The sequence below is a fragment of the Populus trichocarpa genome, chromosome 6 (genome assembly GCF_000002775.5).
Source record: "Populus trichocarpa isolate Nisqually-1 chromosome 6, P.trichocarpa_v4.1, whole genome shotgun sequence".
In the NCBI taxonomy this organism is placed as follows: Eukaryota; Viridiplantae; Streptophyta; class Magnoliopsida; order Malpighiales; family Salicaceae; genus Populus; species Populus trichocarpa.
The window spans coordinates 3623354-3649778 of NC_037290.2; the positions used below are offsets into that span (position 1 = coordinate 3623354).

Below are 26425 nucleotides of genomic sequence, written 5' to 3' on the forward strand. Positions count from 1 at the left end.
AACGGCTCATTGATTTTTTTTTATATAATACAAATGCCATGCATTATAATGTAATTATGATCAAGTCATCTTGGCCTCATTTTCACTTGCAAACAAAAGGGCTTATTAAGATTGCACTCGCCTGGTCAAATTCAAAGCCATTGTTTTAGGAAAAAATTTAATATTGATTTAATGGTGATTAATTGTGAGCACAAATTCAGGGTAATTATCAACGGGGGGAGGTGAGAAAAATAGATTTAAGTCTCGAGTCTCTGACATATTTTGGTTTCAATGCACGCGATCAATCCAAGATATTGAACTCTTTATTTTAATCTTTGGTATGAACCTCCGTATAAGAGTTTTTGGCTGCTGTTGGCCAGAGGAAAAGGGGCAGGGGTAACGACTGGGCAAAATTGGTCGGCGGCGATCCTCGTATAAATAAGTTTTGCAGGGGTGTTTTATGTTTTATTAACGTTAATAAAATATGTACATTCATGAAAGGCACATCTGGTTTGAGCACCGCGTTAGATATCTAGAAAAGTAATTCAACCCAACTAATCGGGAATCATTTGGCTCGTTTTATATAGCTACAAATCGCAAAGCTTGAACACCAACCACACCTAACCATTAGAGACCGTTTGGTAACATTTTCTGTTCTTGTATTTTAGTTTTCCATTTTTCTTTTTGAAAAAACACTTGAATACTTGTTTGGTTAACTAATTTTTTAAAGTATTTTTATAAAAATATACTTAATTTCACAACTCGAACTCGATTGACACCTCAGTGCTCTGCACTTGGTCTCTGTTGGATCCTCGGGCTTCATACTCGGCCCCAAAACCCTTCTCAATTTGCACCTCAAACACACCAGACCCAATCATGGCCCCAAACCTGGATGCCTCAAACTCAATCCCGGTTCGACCTCCATATCCCCCAAGACCTGACTCCTACGCTCCCCATATTCGATTAAGGTTTGGGTTCTGGCCCGACCTCAAACTTGACCCCACCATGAAATGAAACCGAGCTCCCGAACCCTAAACCCCGGTGATTCAAACCTGGTCCCATCCCGAGCCTAATCTTGATTCCAGCCCTCTCGATCCCAGTTCAAACCTATCAATGGTTCAAGACTTGATCTTGGTTCGCAACAATATTATCTCAATACAACTGAAACATCATTTGCATGATCACCTCACCCGTCCCCTTAAATTTCGAGTGAGTTTGAGTGCCAACTGAACTCGTAAAAATCACTTGCAATGCACTAAAAGGAAGGGAACAAATCTCGTTGCACCAGAAACAGGGAAAATCATGAAGGAAGACGGGGGCATAGGCTTCTAAGCAACACAAAAGAAACGAAACCAATACCAGACATCTGTATTCGCGTATAACAGTCAAAGAGCCACCTGCAAATTTAGTGACCGCAACAATCCAGACCTCAATTCGCATTGCCATATATATCAAGCACCCTCATTATCCTTATCCAAATAAAATTGACGATTAACTCATGTTGTCATCTAATCAAAGAACTGGTGGCAGCCTAACCCTCGTTCTAAACCAAAAATAATGAATGGATGCTGTAATTGAGAGAAAAATATCAACCTTAACACCATGGATCGGTGAGTGGTATTAGAGTAGAAGGATGTCAACCTAGGTGCTAGATTTGGAAGGAGCACATCAACAAATAATTGTCCTGAAAATTTTCAAGAAAATATTCAGACAAGCATTAAAACATGCATGATATTGCAAATCCATTCAAAATAGCATTTAAAAATCCAAACCAAAACTTGGAAAGGAATCCAAAACAAACATAGCTATCCTCAAGGAAATACGACAAACATTTTTTAACTACAGACTATACCAAAGAAAAACATTGTCTCGTAATATCCTCAATGGAATCCCAAGCAACACCGGAATCATTCTTGTTGAACCTCAGCGATGAGAACCTTGCTAGTAGGCTTTGCCAAGAGATCTGTGTACTCTTGGAATGGAGATCTTATGAAGCGGGTCTCCTTCCAAAAGTCAGGTGTAAGGAACCCATAAGTCTTCAGCAAGCAGTCAAATGTTGCCTGCAGATGAAAAAAGGTTAGATATCCACCCAAATACAAACCCTTAATCCTATGGATACTAACACCCAACAACTATAGCAAGAGAAAAAACAACCAATCAAGCAGTGAAGCACAGAAGAGAGTTACATAAACTAAGTACCTAACAAGCTCGATGCAAATATTTAGGAGCACCAAAGTTCCGACATCAAACAGAAGTCAATAAACAAGTAGGCAAATAGTAGACATTCCAACTCACAAAACCTAATTGACAGTATACTAAAGGACCCCCAAGGATCAACAAGAGACACCTAGAATAACAGTACCAAATTGCAAAACATTATAGCCACACAAAGTAAAGAAGCTAAACCCAAAACAAATGGGTTTACATTCTCCTTCAATGCAGTTACCTTATCCATCTCCCCAATCTTGATGAACTACCTTACTATCAGGAGAGAAAAAAAACCCACTTCACAATGATAACCCCGAACAAGATAACAAGGATCGGGCAAGAAAGAGATATAAAAAGTGCAGATTATGTTTATTTTAGCTTCCAACAAATGTAAATCATTCAATAATAAATTTAAAACAAGCAAGCCCATGAAAACAGAAAAAAATGGACCAACAGTGAAGACAACTTCTTGATAAAAAAGAATGCCTCAGTTTTCTCAACATACAAATCCATTTCTACTCTTGAAAATAAAGACCAAAAAAGAAAGCAGAATTCCTGAGATCAAAACATTTCCATAGCAACAATTAACATAATCTTTTAAATTTAAAAAGCAACAGCCAGTCACTCACACTGACATGATTGAAAATCCTGTAGATTAAGCAACTTAATCATCATTAAGACAATTCTCTACCACCATGATTAAGACATCAAACCAATATAAATCAAGCAATCACACATCCATAATTAACATTGACAATATACACATCTCTTAATCACAGCAATAAATCACTTCAAATTTACCCAATGAAACTAACATGACCAACCCTATTTCGAAACAACAAAATAAAACATACGTCAGAGTTCTAAATAAAAAACAAACCTTGACGAAGTTCCCAAGAGTCTTGGTAGATCCTCTGGATGATGTGAAAACATCATCAATCCCAGCAAACTGAAGCACCTTCTTTGGAACCCTAGCAGCAACGATCCCAGCTCCACGAGGGGCAGGAACCATTCTCACAGTTACACTTCCACACTTCCCTGTAACCTTACAAGGCACAGTATGTGGCTTTCCGATCTTGTTTCCCCAGTACCCTCTTCTCACAGGAATAATCGACAGTTTAGCCAAAATAATAGCCCCGCGAATGGCAGTAGCCACCTCTTTAGCACACTTCACACCCAACCCAACATGTCCATTGCAATCGCCAACAACAACAAAGGCCTTGAACCGGGTTCGCTGACCGGCTCTGGTTTGTTTCTGAACTGGGGTGATTTTCATCACCTCATCTTTCAAAGCAGGGCCAATGAGAGTGTCAATGATTTGATACTCCTTGATGGGTAGGGAGTGAAGGTAGATTTGTTCGACGGAGGATATTTTTCCGTCTTTCACAAGGCGGCCTAGTTTGGTGACGGGAACCCATTTTTCTTCTTCCTCTTTGCGTCCACCGCGGCGGCGGCCTCGGCCACCACGGTCTCCACGTCCACCACGGCCACCGAAACCACGGCCGAAGGAACCACGTTCTGCGGGGGGGCGCTCTGCCATGGTTGCTGGTTCTGTTAAACGATAGAAATTAGGGTTTCTAGAGAGAGGCAGATGCGGAAGGAGTGTTGAGAAGAAGGGTTTTATAAGAGGAGAGGAGAGCTAGGGTTAGTGAGTGAGAGGTTAGTGTTTGAGGTAGTTACTAAACTTTTCCGTTTTAATTATTTTGGTACCTCAAATTTAATCTTGTTTAATTGAGTTCTCGAACTACATGTGGAATTGGGAATTTTATTTTTATACTGATATTTGTTTGGTATTATAGAGTTGCTCTAAAATTCAAAACATTTTGCATAATCGGATCCTCCATTGTTCGTTCCAACTCATGAAGATCGATTTTTCAGTAAAAATCATCATTTCAAGCGAGCCCTTCTATTCGTGATAGAAATAACGATCATTTAATTATATTAAATTCAAGAAAAATAAAATTGTAAAATCCATGGAAAATTCGAATACCTTATAAAACTGATTGTACTTTTATAATTGTTGATTTATTAAAATAGGTTCCTTTGTGTCCTTTTATATATATACATATATAAATTATTTTCAAATATTTCCTTACTTTAATTAAAAAAAGAAGCATAAAAAAAGAGCTTTGGAGAGAAGAAGTAGAGTCAAAATAAAGTTTTAATTCAATTTAATTACGATAAATTATAGTATGGAATTGTTTACAAATATTCTCTTACCAATTGGGTCCTTTAAAGTCCCTGAGCTACAAACTGCCGCTGGCATGGATCAATAGTTTGAGACCATTGAGCTTGACTATGATCCAAACATGGTGTTGGGCAAAATTCATCAGGTTCTGCCCCCCCTCATAGCTACGTTTGGGCTTATCCAGATCGAGATGTGATTGTTGTGGGCCTCTGGTAAGTACAATAAGGCCCAATATACTATTTAAACTCAATAGATCCGGGACCTGGTTGGAAGCCCAGGTACTCCTCTTTTCTTTCTTTCTTTCTTTATATATATATATATATATATATATATATATTGTTTTATTTACAATGACTTTTGTTTTCCTAAAGTATTCAATGTGGAATTAAAATTCATTTAGTAATGTAAGAATATAACCCAAGCAGGGGAAATGGGTTAAATGATAGGCTTTCCAACGCTATTAAGAAAATAATTATTTTGTTTTGCCACAGTAATTAGTTAATACAAATCAAAATCCTTCAAATGATTATTATGGATTTTTAGTTTTTTTTCTCTGATTAAAAACAAGTCTGGAACTCTGGACTTTTTTTTTTTTTGACGGGTACAGGTCACTAAAAATGGCTAGACTCATCTTCATTTTTTTAATCTAAAATAATAATAACAATAAAAATTCTTCGACAGCTTCGGTTAGTGTTATAAGTGTTTGAAAGTGTAATAATTATTTTAAAACATGTTTTAAAAATATATTTTATTTTAAAAATATAAAATTAATATTTTTTAATGTTTTTTATTATTTGATGAGATGATGTAAAAAATAAAAAATTATTTTAATATATTTTTAAACAAAAAATATTTTTAAAACATATCACAGATCACAATATCAAATACACACGTTGACACCGTTTTATATTATAATAGTTTTTGTTTTTTTTTTAAATAGAAAAAAAACCATTTAATTAGTTAAATAATTTTTTACTTTTTTCACTTAATTCTACATATAATTACGTTTTAAATTTTGATTTTATAAAATTTAAAATAAATTAATTTTCATTCATGAAGATATATTTTTATTTATTTATTCATTTTACAAATAAAAATTTATCTCATAATAATTTTAATAAAATAAATATTTATTTTAAATCACAACTAGAAATATTTTTCTTATATCACTGTAAAACAAACACTAAAAGTTATATCTTTTACTTCTACCATCCCTCTCTTTCTAGACTAGGCATTAGCCCCACCTCCCCCCCCCCCTATATTTCACCTGTCCCGTTAGCTGGGAAACCATTTATCTGAAAGTATACTTGTTGGGAAACCATCCAGAGAACACATGTTGTCATGAAGGTCATCATGTCTCAATCGTTTTTTTTATATATAAAAAAATAACATTATTTTTTTAAAAATTTTTATTTAATGTTAAAATGAAATTACTAAAAATTTCATCCTTCACCGAGTCAATTTCTTATATAATAAAAAAAAACTAGGTTTTGAGTCCAAACATAAATAAAATGGTAAGAAAAAGTCTACACCATGAATGGCAAAGTTTAAGGATTCAGAGTTAGAACACCGTCACTGACACTCAAGGACTCCCCAGTTCTACTAACAGGCTAGGATCCTCCATGAACAACATGGAGAGGATACTTCTTAAGCATTGAAGTAGCAGGCTGTCCTTGGATTTTTTTTTTTGGATTCGAGGAAATCCCACCTCTCAAAAAACGTATTTTGTGAACCTAGATGAGCGAGTAAAATCCCGGCTATTTCAAGCTTTTATAAGAGGTGCTCTTACCCCGGCTGTCCTTGGACCTGTTTACAAGAGAACTACATCTCACCTTAAGAACGACATAAATTATCGAATACGGCGAGCCTGTGGGCAGAATTAAACATGCAAGCGAGTTTTCAAACTTCCTTTTAAGACACATACATTTTTATAATCTAATTTTTGACTTTTTTTTTTAATAATAATAATAATAATAATAATAATTATTATTTTATTTGTTGAAAAATAATAAAAAATAAAATAAAAAATGATGATAAAAAACAAATAAATAAAAAATAAATTAAAATTCGAGTTAAGGGCATCATGATTGAAAGTTTTGGGATTTAATTAAACTTTGGATTAGTTATAGTCGCCAAATCAAGAGCTTAATTGAAGAATTGATAAGTTTTGAGACTTAATTGAACTTGAAATTAGTTTAATTTATGAAATCAGGGGCTTAATTGATGAAATACTAAAGTTTGGGGCTGATTTGGGTTAAAACTGCAAGACATTGAAGTCTAAGGACCATTATGTAAATAGTGCTAAAATCTAGGGGCCAATTAAAGTTTATCCAGGGAGCTTGATTACAAAACCTTCAAAACGTCAAGGACCGAAACGCAAATGGCCATCAACACTGTTCATCTTCTTCACCCGACCGGAAAAAAACGGATGGCCAACGATGCATCGCCATTACTCCTGCAATAACAGTCACTTTATTACCTGGTAACGGTGGCATTCTCTGGCTATAAAATCCAGAGAAAGAAAGCAGAAAGGGGGGAGAGAGCATACGGAAAAAAACGAACACAGGGGGAAGAAAAAAACAGAGGGGGAGGAGAAACGAAAAAACGAGAGAAAAAATCAGAGGGAGCTTCCATTCAACCAGCAGCACATCATTCCTTTACAACCATCATCTTCGTCCTGAGCAGGGGGTAACCGAGAGAAAAAAAACAAACCCAGAACACGAGGAACCAGGGTAGCAGACTTTTATTCCCTTGTTTCTTCTCTAAGAAACAGAGGCCGTCCTCTGGCTTTATAAAAGACAGAGAAGGCCACGGAGAAACAGAACTAGGAGGGGGAAGACGAACGAGCAGGGGACAGACACAGACGAAGAAGGGGACCGAGAGAGAGTTGACTGAAAACACAAACCACAAGCAGAGAGGAGACGAACGAACAGGAGAAAAAGAGAAGGAACAAACGCGAGGAGAAGACATAACGGAAGGGAAGCCAGACGCAGGGAGTGGCATCATAGCTTCTTCCCAGAATCCCAGTGACAAGCTCAGGAAGGATTTCACCCAGCGACGGCTGTGAACCAGGTAAGCTTTTCACTCCTTCTCCTTCCATTTATAAATGCACAAACACTGTGCATGTAAAATATAATTACGTGGTGGCTGTAGCAAGCGTGCGTGAATTGTTCACGCACGCTTGCTGTTAAAAGCCAGTCGGGTCACTGGCTTGGGCCAGTGACCCAGCTAGGCCTGCTGGGTCCAGCCCAGCCCATACGAGCTGAGCTGGACCCAGCCCCCAAAAAATATAAAAATAAAAAATAGAAAAAAATAAAAAATATGCATGTATATATTTAAATTTATTTTATTGATTTATTTAAGGACGTCAGAGTCAGGAACACCATTCATTTTTGTTTTTGGTTACATAATACTTACTAACCCAGAGTTGGAAGTATTCGTAGTTAAATATTCACTGACGTCAGAGTCAGGAATATTACAAGCAAACTATTATAGCATACACCAACAAACTTTTAGCAATTTAAGACAAAATCAACAATGCAGTCTGCCACAGGCAGGACGTTTAAAAAATAATAATATCTTTCTTTTTACGTAACTAGTCCCATACCATAAAATCTTTGTTGATCATTTAGGGTTTCTAGTAACAATAATACTAGATAATAATTATTTAAACAAGACTTTTTTTTCCATTAAAGAATAGAATGTTCAATATTTATATTTTTAAGATGAATTTTTAAGGTCACCGTGACGCCGGTTGTGACAAATGTTTAAGGGAAAAATGAATTATGATAGCATACCAGCTCTATTATGTTCCTGTCACTCTCTGCATATTACACGTGGTGGGTATGAAGGCGGGTCAGGGCTGGTTCCCCGAGCCTGAAGGGTCACTATACAAGGACTTGACAATCTCAGGTGAACGGATTCTACCCATCAACATCTACTTTACTAGCTGACAAATTAGCCAACTGGGCACGGAGTGAATTTGACCTAAACTTCTCACACTTCCATGACATGGTAATAGCAAGTAACTAAGGACAAACCGGGAAGGTTTCAAGAAGTAAGAAAAAGAAAGGGGCTCGTCTTGATGGCCAACATCAACATGTGATATCACAAAGGACAAATTGGGAAGAGAAATCAAAAGATTTTGGATAGAAAATTCAATTTACAATCTGACACAGAGCTAGAAGTACTTCTTGAACTTGTTTTCAATTCAAAGATTCAAGTAATGCTGCAGGGCCTTTTGGCCTTTCATCTATGTTTTACACCTCAAAAATCACACCAGCTTGAATAGTAAAGCCAAAGAAGGTAAAAAAATCATCATTATATAAAAGAAAAACAATCGTCATAAAGATGAACCAAGCTACCAAAAGTAGAAGTACAAAATGTTTCAATCCAGGAATCCTATTTCAGTTACTACCATTGCCGCATTATTTACATCATAGCATCATTTTTGTTGGTTTTAATCCTCACACAGCCTCTCAAGCTTCTCGTCTTCTTGTTTTCCTTGCCATTTAGGCATTTCCCTCTGTTGCAACCTCACTCACTGATACTAGTCTATTGCCTCGTCTTCCCATTTTCTTGATACTTCAGCTATATATTCTTCTACATTTCCCTATATGCCACTGTAACCCTCGTCTCCTTACCCCTCTTATGCTATATATATATTCTGTTTATCCTCGCTTTAACGTTCCCATTCTTTTTCACCGCAGTCAGCTACCTTTTTTTTTTTTTTTTTCTCTGGCTTTAGACGCACATCTATTCTTTACCTAGTCCTTCCGCTTGCTCTCATCTTGGTTGTGACTCTCTCTCTCTCTCATATTACACCAACTGTTCATATTCATATTTCCTTTCATGGGGACCTTGGAGGCAAGATTAAACGATCAGTTGACACCAGCAGTGGCGAAACCAAGCGGCAATACAAATCATTCGATCGAAACCCTTGTTGTTGTCTTAGCTGTGATCACTATAGCAGCTGTTATTGCAGGGATTATTGCACGGTTATGCGGTGGGCGACACTTTGGCGGCAATGGAGAGCATGACATAGAAGGTTGGGTAGAGAGCAGATGTAGGAATTGTATTGATGGTGGAGTCCCCGCCGCGCCACCCCAGCCAGCAGAGGCAAAGCCAGCAGCGGCAGCAGCAGATGCAAAGCCAGCGGCGGCAGCAGAAGAGGCAAAGAAGTGAATAAGGTCATACAAGTGCAGAACTAAGGCATCATAGCAGAAAATATCTTGGAATATTATCACATATTAACATTGTTTTAGCTTAGTAGAGAGTGATTACACTTTTGCTGCTTCAGTGTAGTGCCATTCATCATCATATGCTAAGTGTCATTTAACAGAACAATTAAAAGGGATGTTGAGTAATGATTTCAGCAGAAACTTAATAGAGTGTATGCTTGTTTATCTTCAATTAGACTGATCAGTTTGCAGTTTTCTCAGTTTCCTTTTCTCTTTCAATTAGACCAAGTCTATCTCTCGAGTTCTATTACAAGTTAGGCCATCCATGCCAGAACAAGGGGATTCATGCGCACTTCATCGCGGAATGCACGCACCGGATTTTTCACTAACTTTCTGCAATAAATAAAGGGAAGCAACATCATAGCAATCGGAAGTAATGCAAACAATTTCACTGTAAAAGCAGAAAGAAACTTTTTCACAATCTGACCGTTGCTCTTTTAAAAGCTAAACCTCTTGCAAGCTATATTATATGCTTGCATTATAAAGCTTTTAGTGTGTGACCGTTGCTAGTTCTTCTAAAGAAATATTTATAAACAAAGTAAAGCCATCAATTATGAGCCACTTTGAGTTTCTAATGAAACCATGACCTTTCTCCAACAGAACTTAAAATCAGGAACTCAATGCTGGAGTTCCAAACCCACTATTCTACTGCTTGAAGAGTCATTACCATTTCAAAATATAATTTAAAAATTATATCATCCTACATTCTTATATTTATATATATGTGTAATGTGATGCTGGCCTTCCTTACGTGTAGTGATAAGAAAGAAATTAAGTCTTCAAGTCTTAAAATTACAGTTCTAAATTTTAACACCGTTCCGAAAATTAATATGAAAAATTGCTTAAATAGGAGCTAAATAGACCTAGCTAATTAAAATCAAATCAATTAAAAGTTCTGAAACTTAACCAGTAAATGGATCGAAAAATAACTAGGAAAAATAAAAAAATTCCAAAAAAACAACTTTCGGGTCTATTTAAATATGATCCCAGACTCAATTAGTGTGATTGGTCGACCTCGTAGAAAATCAAGTTTGTAGAACACGCTTGTAAAATTTTAGCTCGATTTAATAGTTAGATCTAAAGCCATGCTTATCTTCGTAGGAAAACTTCGGAACTTCTTATCAGATTTGAATTTGTTGATTTAGTCCATGAACAATCTGCTAAACTTTTCATGTTACGCTTACTGCATCACCCAGTCACTCCTCAAATATAACGAACCAATTTCATTGAGAAATGAGAATTTCGCTATCCTGTGCTAGTGATCATTAACACCCTCCATAGCCTCCCCGAGCTACTTCGGGAGGTAATCTAACCCCCTTATCGGACGATAAAATAATGGTATTTGTGACATAATAGTTCGAAATGGTTAGATGTTAAGAAAAATAGGAAACAAGAAATCCAATATCATGTTCAAGCTATCCATAAAGGGCAGGAAGTTGTAGCCAAAGAATAATATTCTCATTTCAGACAACATTTCTCATTTCTTACAACATATAAACCTCAGGGAAGAGATGAACAGTATCATCTCCAACAGCCGACCTCTTTGGGATTGGGGCTGTCGCGGGGGGCGCGACGTCGTCTGGCGATGGCGGAGGCTCTATGTCGTGCCTCCTGGTGAGGGGTGTTGTGTGTTGGAAAGGGTTTTGGATTTAATCATAAAATTATGATTAATGTAAGAAGTCGTCACCTAGTATTATGGTCACTAGAAACCTATGGTCTGCGAGAGTCTGAGTAAGGGACTGGTTGTGCAAGGGGAAGACGCATCACCCCCAGTGCACCTTACCTAAGGTAAGCTGCATTGTTGTTTGATTGTTTTTCTATGCCGGGTTTTTATTCATTGGTCTTTTCTAAGGTTCAAGGCAGATCTCTCTTCATGAGAGAGTCTCTACCTTGTCGGGTTAAATCTTAACCGTTCTAAAGTCTGAATTTTAGCATCGCATATTTTACACCTTATATCTTTAATACCTGAGGGTGTACTTTATCGTGTAATTTTACACCCCACAAATATTAAAGTCTACATCTGGATCCTAAAAAAGGTTAGAAAAAGGTTTTTGACGTGTTGACCAAATTCTAATGGATAATCATAAACTGGTTATGATATCCCTTTTTGATTTTTTTAAACATGAAAAAGATGCATTTTTTTTATGAAAAATATGCTTGGAAAAATTTTAAGATTTGGCCGTATGCAATAAAATATTTTTTCTTTTTGAAAATGTTTTGATTTTTTTTTTGAAATATTTCGGAGAAAAACCGGGTATTTTAATACTGGATTTGTATTTTACAATGTAAATATACAATCAGATATTATGCAAAATTAGTAGAAAAATATTTGAGAAAATCACAAATTTTTTTAAGGATTTTTGAATTTTTTGTGTGGAATTTTTCGTTTTTTTTTATATATTTTAAAAAAGAAATATATAATATAATATTATATATTAAATAAATATTATTAAAACAGGTGGGCTGGGTCGGCCCAGATGACTGGGCCAGGCATAAACCCAGAAACAGTGGGCCTATATCGGCCCATCATACTTTCTTTCTCTCCTTTTTAGGGGCCGGACCCGGACCATACATTTGGTCTGGGCCAGAGCTGGCCTGGCCCAAGTGAAATTAATTATGTGCAGAACGTGAACAACAACCTTGCAGTTGCAGCCGGCGGAGTGGAGCGGGAGGCAACCTTGCGGGGGGAGAAGCAATTGCTGTCACCGGCCTGGAGTGAGGTTGGAGGTGGTCCGGGTAGTCGCCCTGAAGCTGGTGGCGGCGTCTGTGGAGGAGTCGGTGCTGCTGCTGCCGATACTGGAGAAGGAAGAAAATGAAAATGATGGTGTTGATGGGCTGCTGCCGCTGTGGAGGAAAAAGGAGGTGCTTTCGGTGAAGAGGAATAAGTGTGGTGGAGAGGGTGGAAGACGAGCTGGTGGCAGCGTGGCTTGGAGTCGCTGAGAGCACGGTGGAGAGAGAGTGTAGAGAGAGAGACTTGTTGCAGAAAAAGAAAAAAAACTGGGGAGGAGGCTGGTTTTTTGTCAACTTTGGACTCAATGTTTTTCCTCTCCCAGGCCATCAACGCCTTGGACTCAATGTTTTTCCTCTCCCAGGCCATCAACGCCGCCTCTATTTATAAGCGGTGGAAGAGGAAAATCTTGTCTACACTGGGAAAAAATTTCAGCCCTTGATTCTGTTGCGAAGGATCCCAACCGTTGGTTCAAATTAGCCTCCCTGAGTTGTCAAATCTGCAGGAAAAGGCTGCCTGAGTTGACCTCTTCACGCCGTCGCCGGTGCCGCCGTGTTGTCATTCATCCTGAAACGTTCACATGGGGTTGTAGAGGAACTGCAGGGGATCCGTTTAGTGCAAGTTTGTTTTGATTTGATGGAGAAATCAAGCAATAAATGCACCTGCAAATAAGGCTCCAAAGCAGTTTAATTTCTTTCGGGTAAAAGAAGAAGACAATGAACAGTGACAAGACGACGCGTCGTCTGGTCCTCTTTTTTTTTTTTAAATGCACAACGGCGCCGTTGTGGACTGAATTAGGGATTTAAACAGTTTTCAATTTAGTCCTCCATCTTCTAATGTCTTTCAATTGAACCCTTAATGGCCTCTAAACTTCTGTTTTAATGCAATTAAGTTCCTGATGAACTTCAATTGGAACCCCGAAGTTACGCGCCTATTGTAATATGGTCCTTGGCCTCGGATTTTGTCAATTTAACCCCTAATTGACCATCAAACTTTCAATTTCTTCAATTTCACCCCCGGTTTTTGTCAATTAAGCCCCCAAATTTTTACGCCTTTTGCAGATTGGTCCTTGGCTGTCAATTTCTTCAATTTAACCCCTAATTGTTCCCAAAACTTCAATTGTCTTGCAATTTAACCCCTAATTTCAATCAATTAATTTGAAAAAAAATTAAATTTGGTCTTTTAAAATTCCAATCTTCTCAATTAAGCCCAAATTAGGCTCCCAAACTTAATTTTTCACCAATTAAGCTCCAAATAAAATTAATTTGACCCATTTAAAGTATAATTAAGTCCTTGCACTTAATTAAATCCTTCAATTGGACCCAAATTAATTCTTAAACATAATTAAAATTTAATTTGGCTTATGATTAAATCAAATTGGCCTATTAAAAATTTAATTATGTCATTGGGCTTAATTTTTATGCAAATTTGTCCAATAATCATTTAATTTAACCTTGAATTTGCATTTTTTTCTCCATTCGTGGGCATAATGGGGTACAATTAGACCTTGAATTTCTTTCAAAAATTACAGCTTGATTTCCCGGCCTGCTTTCTCCACGTTGCCAGCCTTTATTTTATTTTTTGATTTTTATTTTGAAAAAAATTGATTTTGAAGGAATAACCCAGAATTGGATTATTCAGGAGACTAATAAACTTGTCAAAAAATGTAGAGAATAACATAGAAATGAACCTATAATTATTTTCTGGTCTGACTATTTAGACCAGAACAGAACACTACACCAAGCAGAAGAAAAACAGCCCTCTGGTTATGATTTTGTTCTATATTCAATCTACAAGTTCCTCTAGCAGTTGATGCCGCACTGCTCAACGTCTGGTCCAGTCACCCTTGTTGTAAAAGGATCCACACGTACCCAGAGCAGGGAGAAAATAGAGGCAAGGAGAACCGACCATACAACAATGATAGTAGGTGTTCGGTTCTGGCGTCCCATCAGACCCTTGAGGAAAGGGTAAAGATGAATAATCACCCAGAAAGCAAAGAAAAGCTTGCCAAAGAGGGGACCCCAAGATTGATAACCACTGTTTATGGCGTAGGAGACTCCAGCAACCACTCCAACTAGATTGATTATGAGGAGAGTAGTTGGTGGGATAAGTAAAGTTGTCCACTTGAACATATATAGCTCGGTAAAATCACCATCTTCATCGGATGCTTTTGAAGTGACAGTAAAATTGGTATCTATTCCAGCAAGGACTTTCAGCAGGCCTTGGAAGACAGCAAATAGATGAGCTGACACACCTCCAATAACCCAGAACTGCTCATTTCTCCACCATTCGTCAATCCCAACACCACTCCATCTCATTTCCAAAATACCAGTTGCAAAGATTGATAGAAAGAGGGATATGAACCAGATACTGGCGATGTTACTAATCTGCAATACAACAAAACACAAATCAGGCATGTAAACTCCCCGGAATATTACTTTTCAAGAGAAAACACAGAAGAACTGTCTTTTTTCTGCAGACAAGTTCTCGCAGTTCAATTCAAGTCAGAAAAGAAGAAAACTACATTCTCATTCCGCAGTTAGCAACAAAAATATTACTCTCAGGCCAGGATCTTGTTGTTCCATAATGTCAAAAGTTTCATACTTAACCAAAAGCAGAGACGGCGAATGCAACTATTTTCACCTGTGGAATAATGAACTTTCCAGTAAGAAGGCAAACGGCTGGCAATGTACAATAGGCAAGAAGAGGAATAGCGGTGATTGGATAAATGGTGGTATTGATATATGCAAATCTCTCGAGCCATTTTAGCCTTCCACTATAGCCATACCATATAGGGCAGTGACGACTGAGAAGAATTTCAACTGAACCTAAAGCCCACCGAAGCACTTGATTTAGACGATCAGAAAGATTAATAGGAGCAGATCCTTTAAAGGCAGGACGCTTTGGCATGCAATAGATTGATCTCCAACCACGAGCATGCATCTTGAATCCTGTAAGGATATCTTCTGTAACTGAACCATAAATCCATCCTATCTGCAAAAAGAAAGAACAAAATGTTTATTAGGAACACAAAATTAATGTGTTGACATAAGCTACAGCTAGGGATGCATATAAAGCTCCTTCTCTTCCATTTTTTTTGGGGCTGAAGAAAAGAGAGTCTGTGGCTTGCAGTATATTCGTCCATATTTACAGCATAAAAAGAAATTGGTATCAGCACGAGGGATGAAAAAGGGTTAACGTACTTCACTTCCCCAGTCTGTCTTGTCTTCATATCCACAGCTGATGACATGAATAGCTTCTTTTAGAAGAGACTCTGGGGTGGCAGATCCAGGAACACCGCCGTTCTCCATAAGGGTGGAAGCAACAAACACGGTTGATTGACCAAATCTTTTCTCAAGTGTCATTTGAGACATGAGCAATGACTTTTCGTCATCGAATCCAGTACCTTTTGAAGAAAGTTACAGAATATCAGCATTGCAAGCACAGAGAAGAGGTAACAAAAAACTATCAGACAACAAACTACCATCTATTTAGCACAACTGAACACTTATTGGAAGTAACTTCTTTTACGTGTCAATAAATCTTTAAACCCTATCCTGAAGACAAGTTTCAGCAAGATTACAGTCATTTAGGAAATGAATAGAAGTAAAATAATTTCAACCTAAATTATATTAAGTTTGAATCATTAAAGATAGAAGGGAGAACCATGTGTTTTTTGACATGTCACCAACTTATGTAAGTATATATTCATGTCTGAAGAATGAACAGGTGACGGATCTGGTGCAAGTTGTATCCAAGGAAAAAGAAAAATCCATGCTTACCTTCAACCCCTTCTTCTATATCTTCTAAATTGAATACGGGCAAAGCAGGGTCAACATGCTTGCTCGATTTTTTCTTACTTTCCTTTCTACCTGATCCTGAACTCTTCTTCCGGGATCCACCAAAGCATGAAGACAGAAATCCTGGTTTCTTATGCTTAGGCTTGAGAGGAGGCTCATAGCCATACAAGGCTGTTCTATTGAAAACACACCCTGTACCCACGTATACAGGGCCTTGGATTCCATCCAATCCTCTTAAATTTATCTACCATCGCATAAGCATCAACACAATATCAAGAAGACAAAACATATATGAATTTCATTTTCTGTAACATGTAATGAATAGTTCTGCATGCCACATACATCATGAAACAATAAAAGAGGACAAATTTGTGCCAAAGGTTGCAGTAAGTACTTACATCAAAGAAAACCGTGTTACGGTTGGCATATCGATCATTTCTATCAATCCCATCAAATCTCTGGGGAAACTGGACATAACACACTGTTCTTCCAAGATTAGGATCCATTAGAAAACACATAGCTTCTCTCAATGCCTTGCTGTTGTTTATGTAATGATCACAATCAAGATTTAACAAGAAGGGTCCATTGGTGAGAACTGCTGAAACACGAACCTGTATGAGATACATGTTAGTTAGTAGTAAAACCTTAGTAGATTCCGATATTGATAATACTGAGAACTTACAAGTGCATTCATAGCACCAGCTTTCTTATGATGCTGAAAACCAGGACGCTTCTCACGAGATACATACACCAGTCGTGGAAGTTCATTACCCTCAGTGTCAAGGCCTCCACTATGGCCCAAGAAAACCTGCAAATTATAAGGTAAATAGGATTAGACACCATAAAATGTGTTGATGCCAACAAGAAAGTATGATCCAAGAGAAATCAATAAAAAACAAAGGCTGCTTAAAACAGTCACTCCTGTGTTGTGACGCCCGGATCACAATCAGCAAGTGGAATAGAAAGGTTATATGCAGAAGTATAAAAAGAACTATCCAATTGCCATTTACAGGAGTGCAATACACGAGAACATCCCGACATCCCGACATTGCGGATTTTGTGCGGGTAGTAGTTATCCTAAGAAGGCATTTCTTACTGAGGAACATCCTAACTTAGTTTGAAAATGGACAAACCTGGATCATTCCTGGATGATCTCTGGTATTATTTCCAGGCCAAGGCGTCCCATCTTGCATGACCCATCCTTCATCAGGAACCTTTTGTGCCTTTGAAACAAACCCATTGACACGAACTTTAAACTCTTCATATTCTCTCTGCAAGAAAGCTATTAGGAGTAAGACAAGTAATATACATGCTAAGTTTATGAGTAACAAAATCATTCAATAGAACCTCAATTTCCTACTTTCATAGCTCTGCGTTCTTTAACAAATGCTGGATGAACCTTGTCTTTTAAGTAGTCAATCTTTTGAGCGAAGTACCATTCTGGAGCTCGCGGCTCAATATCATATTTCTTGCAGAAAGGAACCCATTTTCTAGCAAATTCAGACGTTTCAGATATGGCTTCAAATGTCAACATAGCAGCTCCATCATCTGAAACATAGCATGAGACTTTGTCGACTGGGTAATCTACTGCAAGAATAGATAGCACAGTATTGGCTGTGACCAGTGGAGGTTCCTTTAAAGGGTCGACTGTACTGACAAAAATGTCAACAGCAGCCAATTGAGACGGCTCTCCTTCTTTCTCATATCTGTGAGGTATTGAAAACTTAAGAAGTTACATCTTCGCAAGGATATTAGCAAAATTTAACACCATTAATGTAGATTATAGGAAAAAAGAAAAACTACCTGAGAGATAGCCTGTCAAGATATGTCTCACGATTCACTGGAAGCCATTTAGGGAACTGATCCAATATCCATGATATTGCAAACCATATCTCACAGATAACAGATATTAACCACAAAGCATAAGCATCCCTCACTGGATTTGTTAGACGGTAGTGTAAGAAAATGCAAAGGACAACAAGCCGCAAAACTATGACCATCCTGTAAGGGTTAATCCTAGAGGAAGGAATTGAAACCTTCCTTGAGAGGGGCTGGCGGGCTTCATCATTTCTGCATTACAACCATGGGATCAATACAAGAAAACAATGACGAAAAAAATAAAATACAAATATCAACTGAATTAAAATCATGGATTTGCAAAGCTAAAAGGGAGAAAGCCATAGAGGAAAAACCGGTGGAGGAGAGGGAGGAAAAGCCACAGTTTCATATAGGTAATATGTGAATGCTGTTAGGCAGATGATAAACGGACAATCTGCTTAAAAGAGCCAGTTTCACACTCTGCTTCAGGCACTTACAGTAAAGAATCATCCATGAGCACATCAGTGCTGGCATCAAAATCTCCACCACCCCTGCCTTCAGATGGTGCATTACTAACACTCATTGGAGCAGTATTCTTCTCAGGCTTCATCTTCCAACCATCAATCCTCTCTCTCCAGGCTACATTGCCAAACCCCAGTGATCCAGAATCCCTTGTTGGATCCCTCATAGTAGCTGCAGAAAGTCCAATACTGACATTAAAATCTGAACTAAACGATATTTATTTTAGCAGATATACATCCATACCTCTGATGCCACTTTCAGGAGAAGCCAATGAGTAACGTTCAGGAGATGCAGCTGAAAGATCCCCAGAAACCTGAAATATAAATATTATCAGCAACCATTGTCGATGTTAAAGAGAGAAGAGAAACTAGAAGCAACGAATTGCTCCATCACCTACCGAGCGTCTACCAGCTAGATAAGGAATATGGTTAAGAGAAACATCTCTGTCATAGTTTGTAGTTGCAAGATGCTCTTTTCGACCAGAACTCGAATCCCAAGCCATCATACGCTCTATCTTTTGTTTCTCATCTTGAACACCTGATGTATGATGATTTGACTTGTTTTCTACTTCATCAGAATTAGCATCTTCACCTTGAATTGGAGGGCTTCCTGATGAGAAACCAAAATGTGTCACTGACACATTATCTACGTACGCATGCATAAATTGTAAAAGCAGCAACAAATGGTGTTGGATTAACCTTTATGCCTCTTGTATTTGGTCTTGCATTGAGGACAAGACTGGTTACCATCCTTCCTCTCATACTCATAACATGGACGGCAAACTGGAAATGAACATACATGGCAAGCAACAAAGGGCTCTCCATCTACAGTCTTGCCAATATCATCACTGCAGATCTGGCACACTTGGATTTTTTTTGGCTGAACAACAAGCAAAACACCCAAAGCCAAAGTAAATTCATAGATAAGAAGACCCAGGAACAGATTTCATAATCACTATCGCAAATCTCTAAGATAGCACAATTTCCGAGCAGTTCAAATGTATTAGATTCAAAGGAGAGAGATTATCTTCCTTGATTCTAAACTCAGCAAACAAACAGATTCTCCGACGAACAAAAGAGAGAAACAAAGAACTGCTGACAATCAAACATACAGATTTGGATTATCACACCAGCGAAAGTTCAGCTGTTGGCATCTAGAATAAAGCATCATGATCTACACTTAACCAAAACTATCTCATAAACAAGTCAGACATTAAATCCCCTTCGGATCTGAAAACGCTAAGCAGAAGGAATATAAAATGCAATGAAATGGTTTCATGTACAATCATATATTAAAGTAAACAAGAACAGGAACAAAATCCCATTTCCACTTTTCCTGTCATTTTCTTTCAAGGATCCAAACATGATGGAATAGAGAACAAAGCTTCCAACCCCCCAATAAAAAAAACACATAAAACAATTCACCAGAAAGCATGCAGCAATGCATTTGTACAAATTCCACACCCTTCATATAACAATCCAATCAATTGAGTGTCTACTCTCTATCTATCAATCCCAATAATAACAAGCAAAGTTATCAAAATGTTACTAACCCCAGTAGCATCTCCTTCTAAATCCATTACTGCCCCTTCAAGCAATCAAGCAAAATGCTCAATCCCAGTTCACAAAATCTTTAAAGCAGCTATTTTTAAAGGCAACCCTCCATTGATGAACCAATGGAGTTCCGATGATGCCACACAAAAATAAAGCCTACTAGACTATAAAAGCTTTAAGTCCCTCACCGACACTGACCGACAGATCCACAGTGTCTGTTTCCATTATTTCACTCCATTCCCATTCCCTTTTATTTCATTTTCATTTTATAAAATATTCAGAGACGATTAAAAAAAAAAAGGCTGCCAAAAAAAGGAAAATGTGTATCTGAATTTTATGTCAAGGTATAAGTGGAACTTGAAGTGCAAGTTTGGAGATACTTATGTTACAGTTCTTTTCTTCGATCAGATCTTGCCACGCAAGCATGAGTTTTGACGTGGCAAAATATGATTGGATGTTTAAATCATCCGGTTCCTGCGAGCGGTTCCTTTTCTCTTCTGTGCAGTGAGACAAGATCCAAACAAATGTAAGTAACTCTTCTGAACGGACTACGCCCAAGAGTATAAAAATTAATATACTCGCGTTTAGGAGCTGCTGTTTGTGTGAATTTACTCATATGCCACGAGTTTTGGAATGAGATATGGAGAGTATTGGCTCTACATTAACGCTTGGAGTGTGTAAGAATGGTGGGGTTTGACATGAGAATGATGAGCTGGCAGTAACTGTTACATCAATTGGATTTTTTTACTGCGAGGACTTGACCGAAGTAGTGACTTTTACTAAGGGATTCAATGGTCAATTTAATGGCCCTGAATTTATTTTTCTTTTTTGAGACTGGCCTTTTTTAAACCTTTTTTTCCCCTCAAGGGGCCAGCCTCGCTGTTCGAAAATAATAATAATGATAACGGATTAGGGCAAATAATTGATATGAGATGATCCAATGAATAAAGTTAGTCTTGCCCATATATTTCACTATTCACTTTTCTAAAATGTTAAGCTATCAAAAAAAAAAAATTATTTTAAAGAGAGATAGATACATAATAAAAAAAAATCAAATCAGGGATCCATTAGAAATAATACCAATATTTTTATTTAAATAATACCAATATTTTTATTTTGGATAAAAATAATTTTTTATTCCGACTTTAAATTTTTTGAATTTTTTAAATGAGACCTATTCATTAAATAAATGAGATAGGAAATGAATTTTTGTGTTTGGGTAGCATGTGTACAACTTTTTTTATAGCAAGAGAAATATGCATAGATTTTAGTTACATAAATTGCTTTAGATATATACTTTTGGGATGATTTTTGTAAATTGTTTTTTTTTTTAACTTAAAGAAAAGTTACAAGTATATTTGGTTAGAAATATTTTTTGTTTAAATTAAAAGCTTGTTATAAAATTAAGTCAAAATTAAATATTTTGATTTAATCAAAAATAAAAAATTTTAACTTTTTTTTTATGGATTATAACTTATATACCTTTATTTCTTCAAAAAAATTGTTTCAAGTTATTTTTACCAAACATGTTAATAAGTTAAAGTTATTTTAACTTATTTTTATCGCAACTTATTTATGAATCATATCAAATGGACTATAAAAAAATATTTTCATGTGAACAATAGACTTTTACTTATAGAATTTAAAAAACATATAAGAAATATTGATAATTTTTTATTTTAATTTTTAAATCGAGTTAGAATTTTACAAGTATTTTATAAGCTCGGATTAGCTTACTATAACCAATTTACATCGTTTTTTATATCCAAATTACGTGTGGAAGTTGTTGTTTTGAAATTTTCTTTATTTTACTAAAACAAGTTGTTTTAGGGATTTTTTTCTCAATTAGGTTAATTTTGTTTAATTTAAGTTTTATTAGTTAAATCATTTTAACTTACCATTTAAACATTTTTGTATGCTATTGGCATAAGAATTATTGACATTCGAAATTTATCAAATCAGAATGCTCTTTTCAATTCAGTTGTAATTTAGGGTTTATATAACTTTGAATTTTTTCTAATCATGTCATCAATCAATATACAATGACATTGAACTTTTATTGGTAATGTATACAACCATTGATTAATTATGATTGACTATGTATAATTAATAAATAATCCATGCGGTCCTATTGAAACCTGAGAAAATTAAAACAAAATGTTAATGTCAGGTAACCACTTGAAAAACTCAGTAGTTCTCTAATCACAGAACATAGATGATGCTCTGGGAAACTTTTGCTTACCTTGTTCTAAGTTTTTTTTGGTCCATCAAGGACATTTTGGAGAAACAACTCCCAATTCAGCTAATTTGACATTGTTGCACGAAGCTATGGCTGTTCCCGCTCCTTCTCTTTCAAGATTAACATCGTGCATCAGAATCCCTTCGCATGGATAAGTCTTGCTGCAATCAAATTTGATAGCCACCTCAGAAGCACCAGTCCCCTTTATGTTCTTGTACACCACATTTTTCACTTGGACTGCTGACCTCTGCATGCGTCATAATCAAGAAAACGTTTTAACAACTAGATTAAGGGGGATGGGCACTGCTTTTAAATGCTAATTGTTGTTAAGGTCCTGTGGGATAAAGTTCTTCACCTGTTCTTCGCATGGTTCATCTTGGTCACAGTAGTTTTGATCTATTATAATGGGGTTGGTGACATTGTTCATTTCAATATTCAGAAACTCGATGTTGCGTGCACTTCCAGACCCTCCCTGCATATTAATTAAGATCACAATTGGGCTTAAATCTTGATTAAATGATATATAATGCACATCAATACTGTTGATGAAATGAAGGATAGTAAACATTACCTGCCATGTTTTGATCCTAACACCATTTGTGGTACCAGAAAACTTGGCACCATTGACAGTAACTCCTGAAACGTAGTCTTCTGAATTATGAACTCCCAAGCTTCCAATACTGTGCACAGAAAGGAAATTGAAAGAGCAATATTAGTTAATGCTTACAGAAACTCATAGTAGCTAAGGAAACAAGCAATTCATATGAGAGAAGAAGTGTCAGTTCAAAGAAGGTTAGAGTTTGATGTTTGCTATTTCAGACCTGATTCCATGACCTGGTCCACAAGTTATGTCCGAGGCTTGAACATTTTGGGATCCACTTACAATGGAGATACAATCATCACCTTCATTAACCAAAGCGATTGCACATGACAGTCATAATAAAAATTGTATGAATCTGAAGAGATGGGCAATAAATACGTGGATATATAAATACCTGTTCCTATGACTGAATCAGTAATCTGAATGTTTTGGGTGCCTGCGACATGGATTCCATCAGTGTTAGGGCTTCCCTCCGGTGAGGTTACTGTGAGGTTGGAGACTTGAACACCATTGCTTTTCTCGAAAGAAACATGCATTTGTTGTGCATTTTGGATTTTGAGGTTCTTCACAACCAAATTCTGGCATTCATAGAAGGTTATTGCCTGCAACAAAGCATACATGGTTTCCCAAAATGATGATTTTGTAGCTTCGCAAGATGAGAACCAGAGAAAAAAATTGCAAAACTTTTCAGACTAAGAGCATAAATACCGTAGGCGCATCTTTGCAAGGCTGCAAAAATCATGAAAGAAAGCAAAATGATCAGCTTCTCTTGTTCAGCAGAAAAATGAGAAGATGAAAGTCAATTACTCCTAAGATTAACAGTAAGAAATACAGAGTTTATATACATGACTTACAAGATTTTTATCGACTTTGCATGAGTTTTGCCACCATATCTTCCCGTTTCCATCAATAGTTCCACCACCTTCAACTTGCAGATTCTGAATACTATCAAAGACAAGCCAATGTCTGCCATCTTCTTTGTAGTCCGATAGATCATCAGATGCTTCAATGACTCCATTTACCTGAGATCATTTTTCTCAAAAATGGCCAAATATTTATCTCGTGCAAATAGCATGATCTATCTCTCCAAAAATATTTATGCGTTTAAATCTATATATGTAGTTAAACTCACCTGTAATGTGATATTAGATTTGCAAGGACCCTGGAATGTAATCGGCTTAAGACGATATGTATAGCGGGGCACAACAACAATAGCTCCTTCAGAGGAAGAACAAGCTTCCTTCCAAGCCTTTTCAATTGTCTGAGAGAATTAAGTTATTAACTATTACTTGCAAGAAATATAGTAGAAGGTATGCTTACAAAGCAAGAGAGGAATTAAGCATTCGAAAAAAAAAAAAAAAAATTTAATTAAGGGCCTTGAAAAAGAAATGGCAAGAGACGCGACTGGGATTGCTAAGAAATTACAAGAGTGTCCTGTTCTTGTCACTAAATTAAAGATTTAAAAATCAAATAATTGATGACTGCTAAAAATATTTATCTACAAATTAAGGTGTTGATCATTGGATTAGAATATATGGCATGAATTCCCCAAGTTTTTGCACACTGAAGGCATAATCAGTTCAAATCTTAATTATTGTAATTAAGAATAGATGGTCGGATATGGAACACATGTACAATATATGATGTAGGCTGTTTTGATTATTCACCTGTCATAACTGAGCTATGTAAATACGATATTTATGGATAGATAATATAAAGCTAAGCCTATAAAAAGATGAAGCTTCGGCTAAATGATTAAATTGATAAAAAAAATTTATTTTTTTATCAAAAATTTAAATCGTGTTCAAATTTAATCAGGAGATTCTACATGCTAGTTCTATACGAGTCAGTTGATTATAACAAGTCAAGGTCCGGAAGGTTTACAAATTAGGTTTAGAAAGTGTTGTTTAGGTTAGTTTTGTTATTTTTCATTTTTAATTTTGAATTTTCTAATTTGTTTAGGGTTTTTCTTTCTAAATTAAAATAGTTTCCTTTCTTATCATGTAGTTTTTTGAATTTATTTAAGAGATTGTAAACTTCCTAGAGAGACAAACTAATCGAAGAAAAAATATATATTTGGTAATAGAATTTTAAATTAATATTTTTATATATTAATTTTATTTCATGTATTTCTGTGTTACTTGTTATTATTTTATTTTTTGTATTGTTTATATCCGTGTAAAATTGTATATTATATGCTTATTATAGAATATAGAATATGAGTATATAAAAGCATGCTATACTAATGTTAATGCATTATTATTAATCGTGTTTTGTGGTCATGAAAGGTTCGATGATACTGCCTGTCAGAAAGAAAATATGTACCTCTGTGTCATCTCCTCCAACAGCTTTAGCTCCAAAATCCTTTACATTAACTGTTCTTACTGAAGTTGATTTGCCACCCACTTTGCTAAACGCTTGCAAACTAATTAAAACATCACTTCTCAGCTTGACTAAGTTCTTAAACTCGCCATCCTCGCTAATCGTGCTATAGTGCGAAGGGTAAGCTCGAGAATCATAGCCTGATGCTTCTTCTTCAAGATAATTATTAAGTGGGTCCTCTTGCAAACAATTATAGGATGAAATAATGGAGAGGAAGATCATGAAGAATGAGTACAAAATCAGTGCTCCTCGTAAGGCCATAATTATATGTATATTTCTTCTTTTTTTAAGAAAGAGGATTGATAATCTGAAAGGTACAGAAGAATTTTGCTATGGATGATTATAGGTATGGAAGGTAATGATGTTTCTCGTGAATTTATAGAGAAAAGAAAAGAGAGAGAAACGATGCGTAGGTGTTCTTGTTCAATATTGCTTTTGAGGTATGGCTTGAGATACGAGAGACTGAGACGAAAGGATCTCCTAGCTAGCATATTAATCTCCATGCATTCATGATTTGTGTACGTATGCCTGATCCATATCTCAGAATTAATAGCACTTATTTCCTGATTAAATCAAAGTATTCTTTTTAATGCTGCACTTAATTATTAATCACAAATTAAATCAATATTTGTTGACTTTAATGCACAACTTTACTAATTATATAGCCATCATTTTCTTTAATGTCATCTAATACGAGCTTGTCATTTGCAAAAGAAAATTAGTCAAGGCTGGTAATCATGAAAAACAATATTTCCATCATGGAGGTCTAGAACAAGTGGCTCAGATTGCGGCAGCAACGGATTTCTTGATGGTTTTCAAGAAAAATTAAGCAAATAAAATACTCACAATAAGTGATCTCTCCTAAAAATATATATATTATCTTTGATAGTCTCCAATATTTTATATATTTTCTAATTTCTCTTTTGCATCTATATTGGACAAGAACAACGTCCAAGAGTCTTCTCCCCTTTGCCCTTTTTTAGAAGAAAACTTGAAAATTAAAAACGATAAATTTAGCGTCTTGCATATATGTACATGGTTAATTACATGCACGATCCCGCCTTGCGTACTCAGGATTCTACACGAGGGTTTGTAAGAGTAAAAACTTTAAATATAGGATTCTGATCACTTTTCAACACGATCATTGTAGATATTGAGGCTGCTTAC

At 36.3% G+C, this 26425-nt stretch overlaps 4 protein-coding genes across 6 annotated transcripts; 1 reads left to right on the forward strand and 3 right to left on the reverse strand.

The window, feature by feature from the left end:
• Nucleotides 1–1696: 1696 nt before the first annotated feature.
• On the reverse strand, nt 1697–3819 carry LOC7473627 (40S ribosomal protein S2-3). The gene is made up of 2 exons (XM_002308918.4): nt 3068–3819; nt 1697–2039 (listed from the first exon to the last, which is right to left on the reverse strand). Exons 1-2 carry the CDS (start codon nt 3725–3727, stop codon nt 1887–1889), a joined length of 813 nt encoding a protein of 270 aa, XP_002308954.1. The 5' UTR covers nt 3728–3819; the 3' UTR covers nt 1697–1886.
• Nucleotides 3820–8527: 4708 nt separating this feature from the next.
• On the forward strand, nt 8528–9815 carry LOC18099837 (uncharacterized). The gene has a single exon (XM_006380951.3). The coding sequence runs from the start codon at nt 9227–9229 to the stop codon at nt 9557–9559; it is 333 nt and encodes a 110-aa protein (XP_006381013.3). The 5' UTR covers nt 8528–9226; the 3' UTR covers nt 9560–9815.
• Nucleotides 9816–11053: 1238 nt separating this feature from the next.
• LOC7496139 (cellulose synthase A catalytic subunit 3 [UDP-forming]) lies at nt 11054–20368 on the reverse strand. 3 transcript variants are annotated; one of them, XM_052453780.1, is made up of 15 exons: nt 20036–20365; nt 19182–19362; nt 18881–19092; nt 18727–18796; nt 18459–18654; nt 17947–18213; nt 17504–17849; nt 17277–17414; nt 16826–16951; nt 16542–16754; nt 16126–16387; nt 15547–15749; nt 14987–15337; nt 13966–14730; nt 11054–11170 (listed from the first exon to the last, which is right to left on the reverse strand). In XM_052453780.1, the coding sequence occupies exons 1-14, from the start codon at nt 20060–20062 to the stop codon at nt 14146–14148; spliced, it is 3177 nt and encodes a 1058-aa protein (XP_052309740.1). In that variant the 5' UTR covers nt 20063–20365; the 3' UTR covers nt 11054–11170; nt 13966–14145. The 3 variants fall into 3 exon arrangements, with proteins under 3 accessions (XP_052309740.1, XP_024459902.2, XP_024459901.2); XM_024604134.2 differs by lacking the exon at nt 11054–11170 and having other exon boundaries at nt 14583–14730; nt 15132–15337; nt 20036–20368; XM_024604133.2 differs by lacking the exons at nt 11054–11170; nt 13966–14730 and adding an exon at nt 14739–14986 and having other exon boundaries at nt 15132–15337; nt 20036–20368.
• Nucleotides 20369–21985: 1617 nt separating this feature from the next.
• LOC7473629 (polygalacturonase) lies at nt 21986–25613 on the reverse strand. Its single transcript, XM_002308920.4, has 10 exons — nt 25202–25613; nt 24009–24137; nt 23731–23898; nt 23585–23605; nt 23271–23478; nt 23097–23178; nt 22847–22955; nt 22631–22747; nt 22279–22522; nt 21986–22174 (listed from the first exon to the last, which is right to left on the reverse strand). The coding sequence occupies exons 1-9, from the start codon at nt 25517–25519 to the stop codon at nt 22304–22306; spliced, it is 1371 nt and encodes a 456-aa protein (XP_002308956.2). The 5' UTR covers nt 25520–25613; the 3' UTR covers nt 21986–22174; nt 22279–22303.
• Nucleotides 25614–26425: the final 812 nt, after the last annotated feature.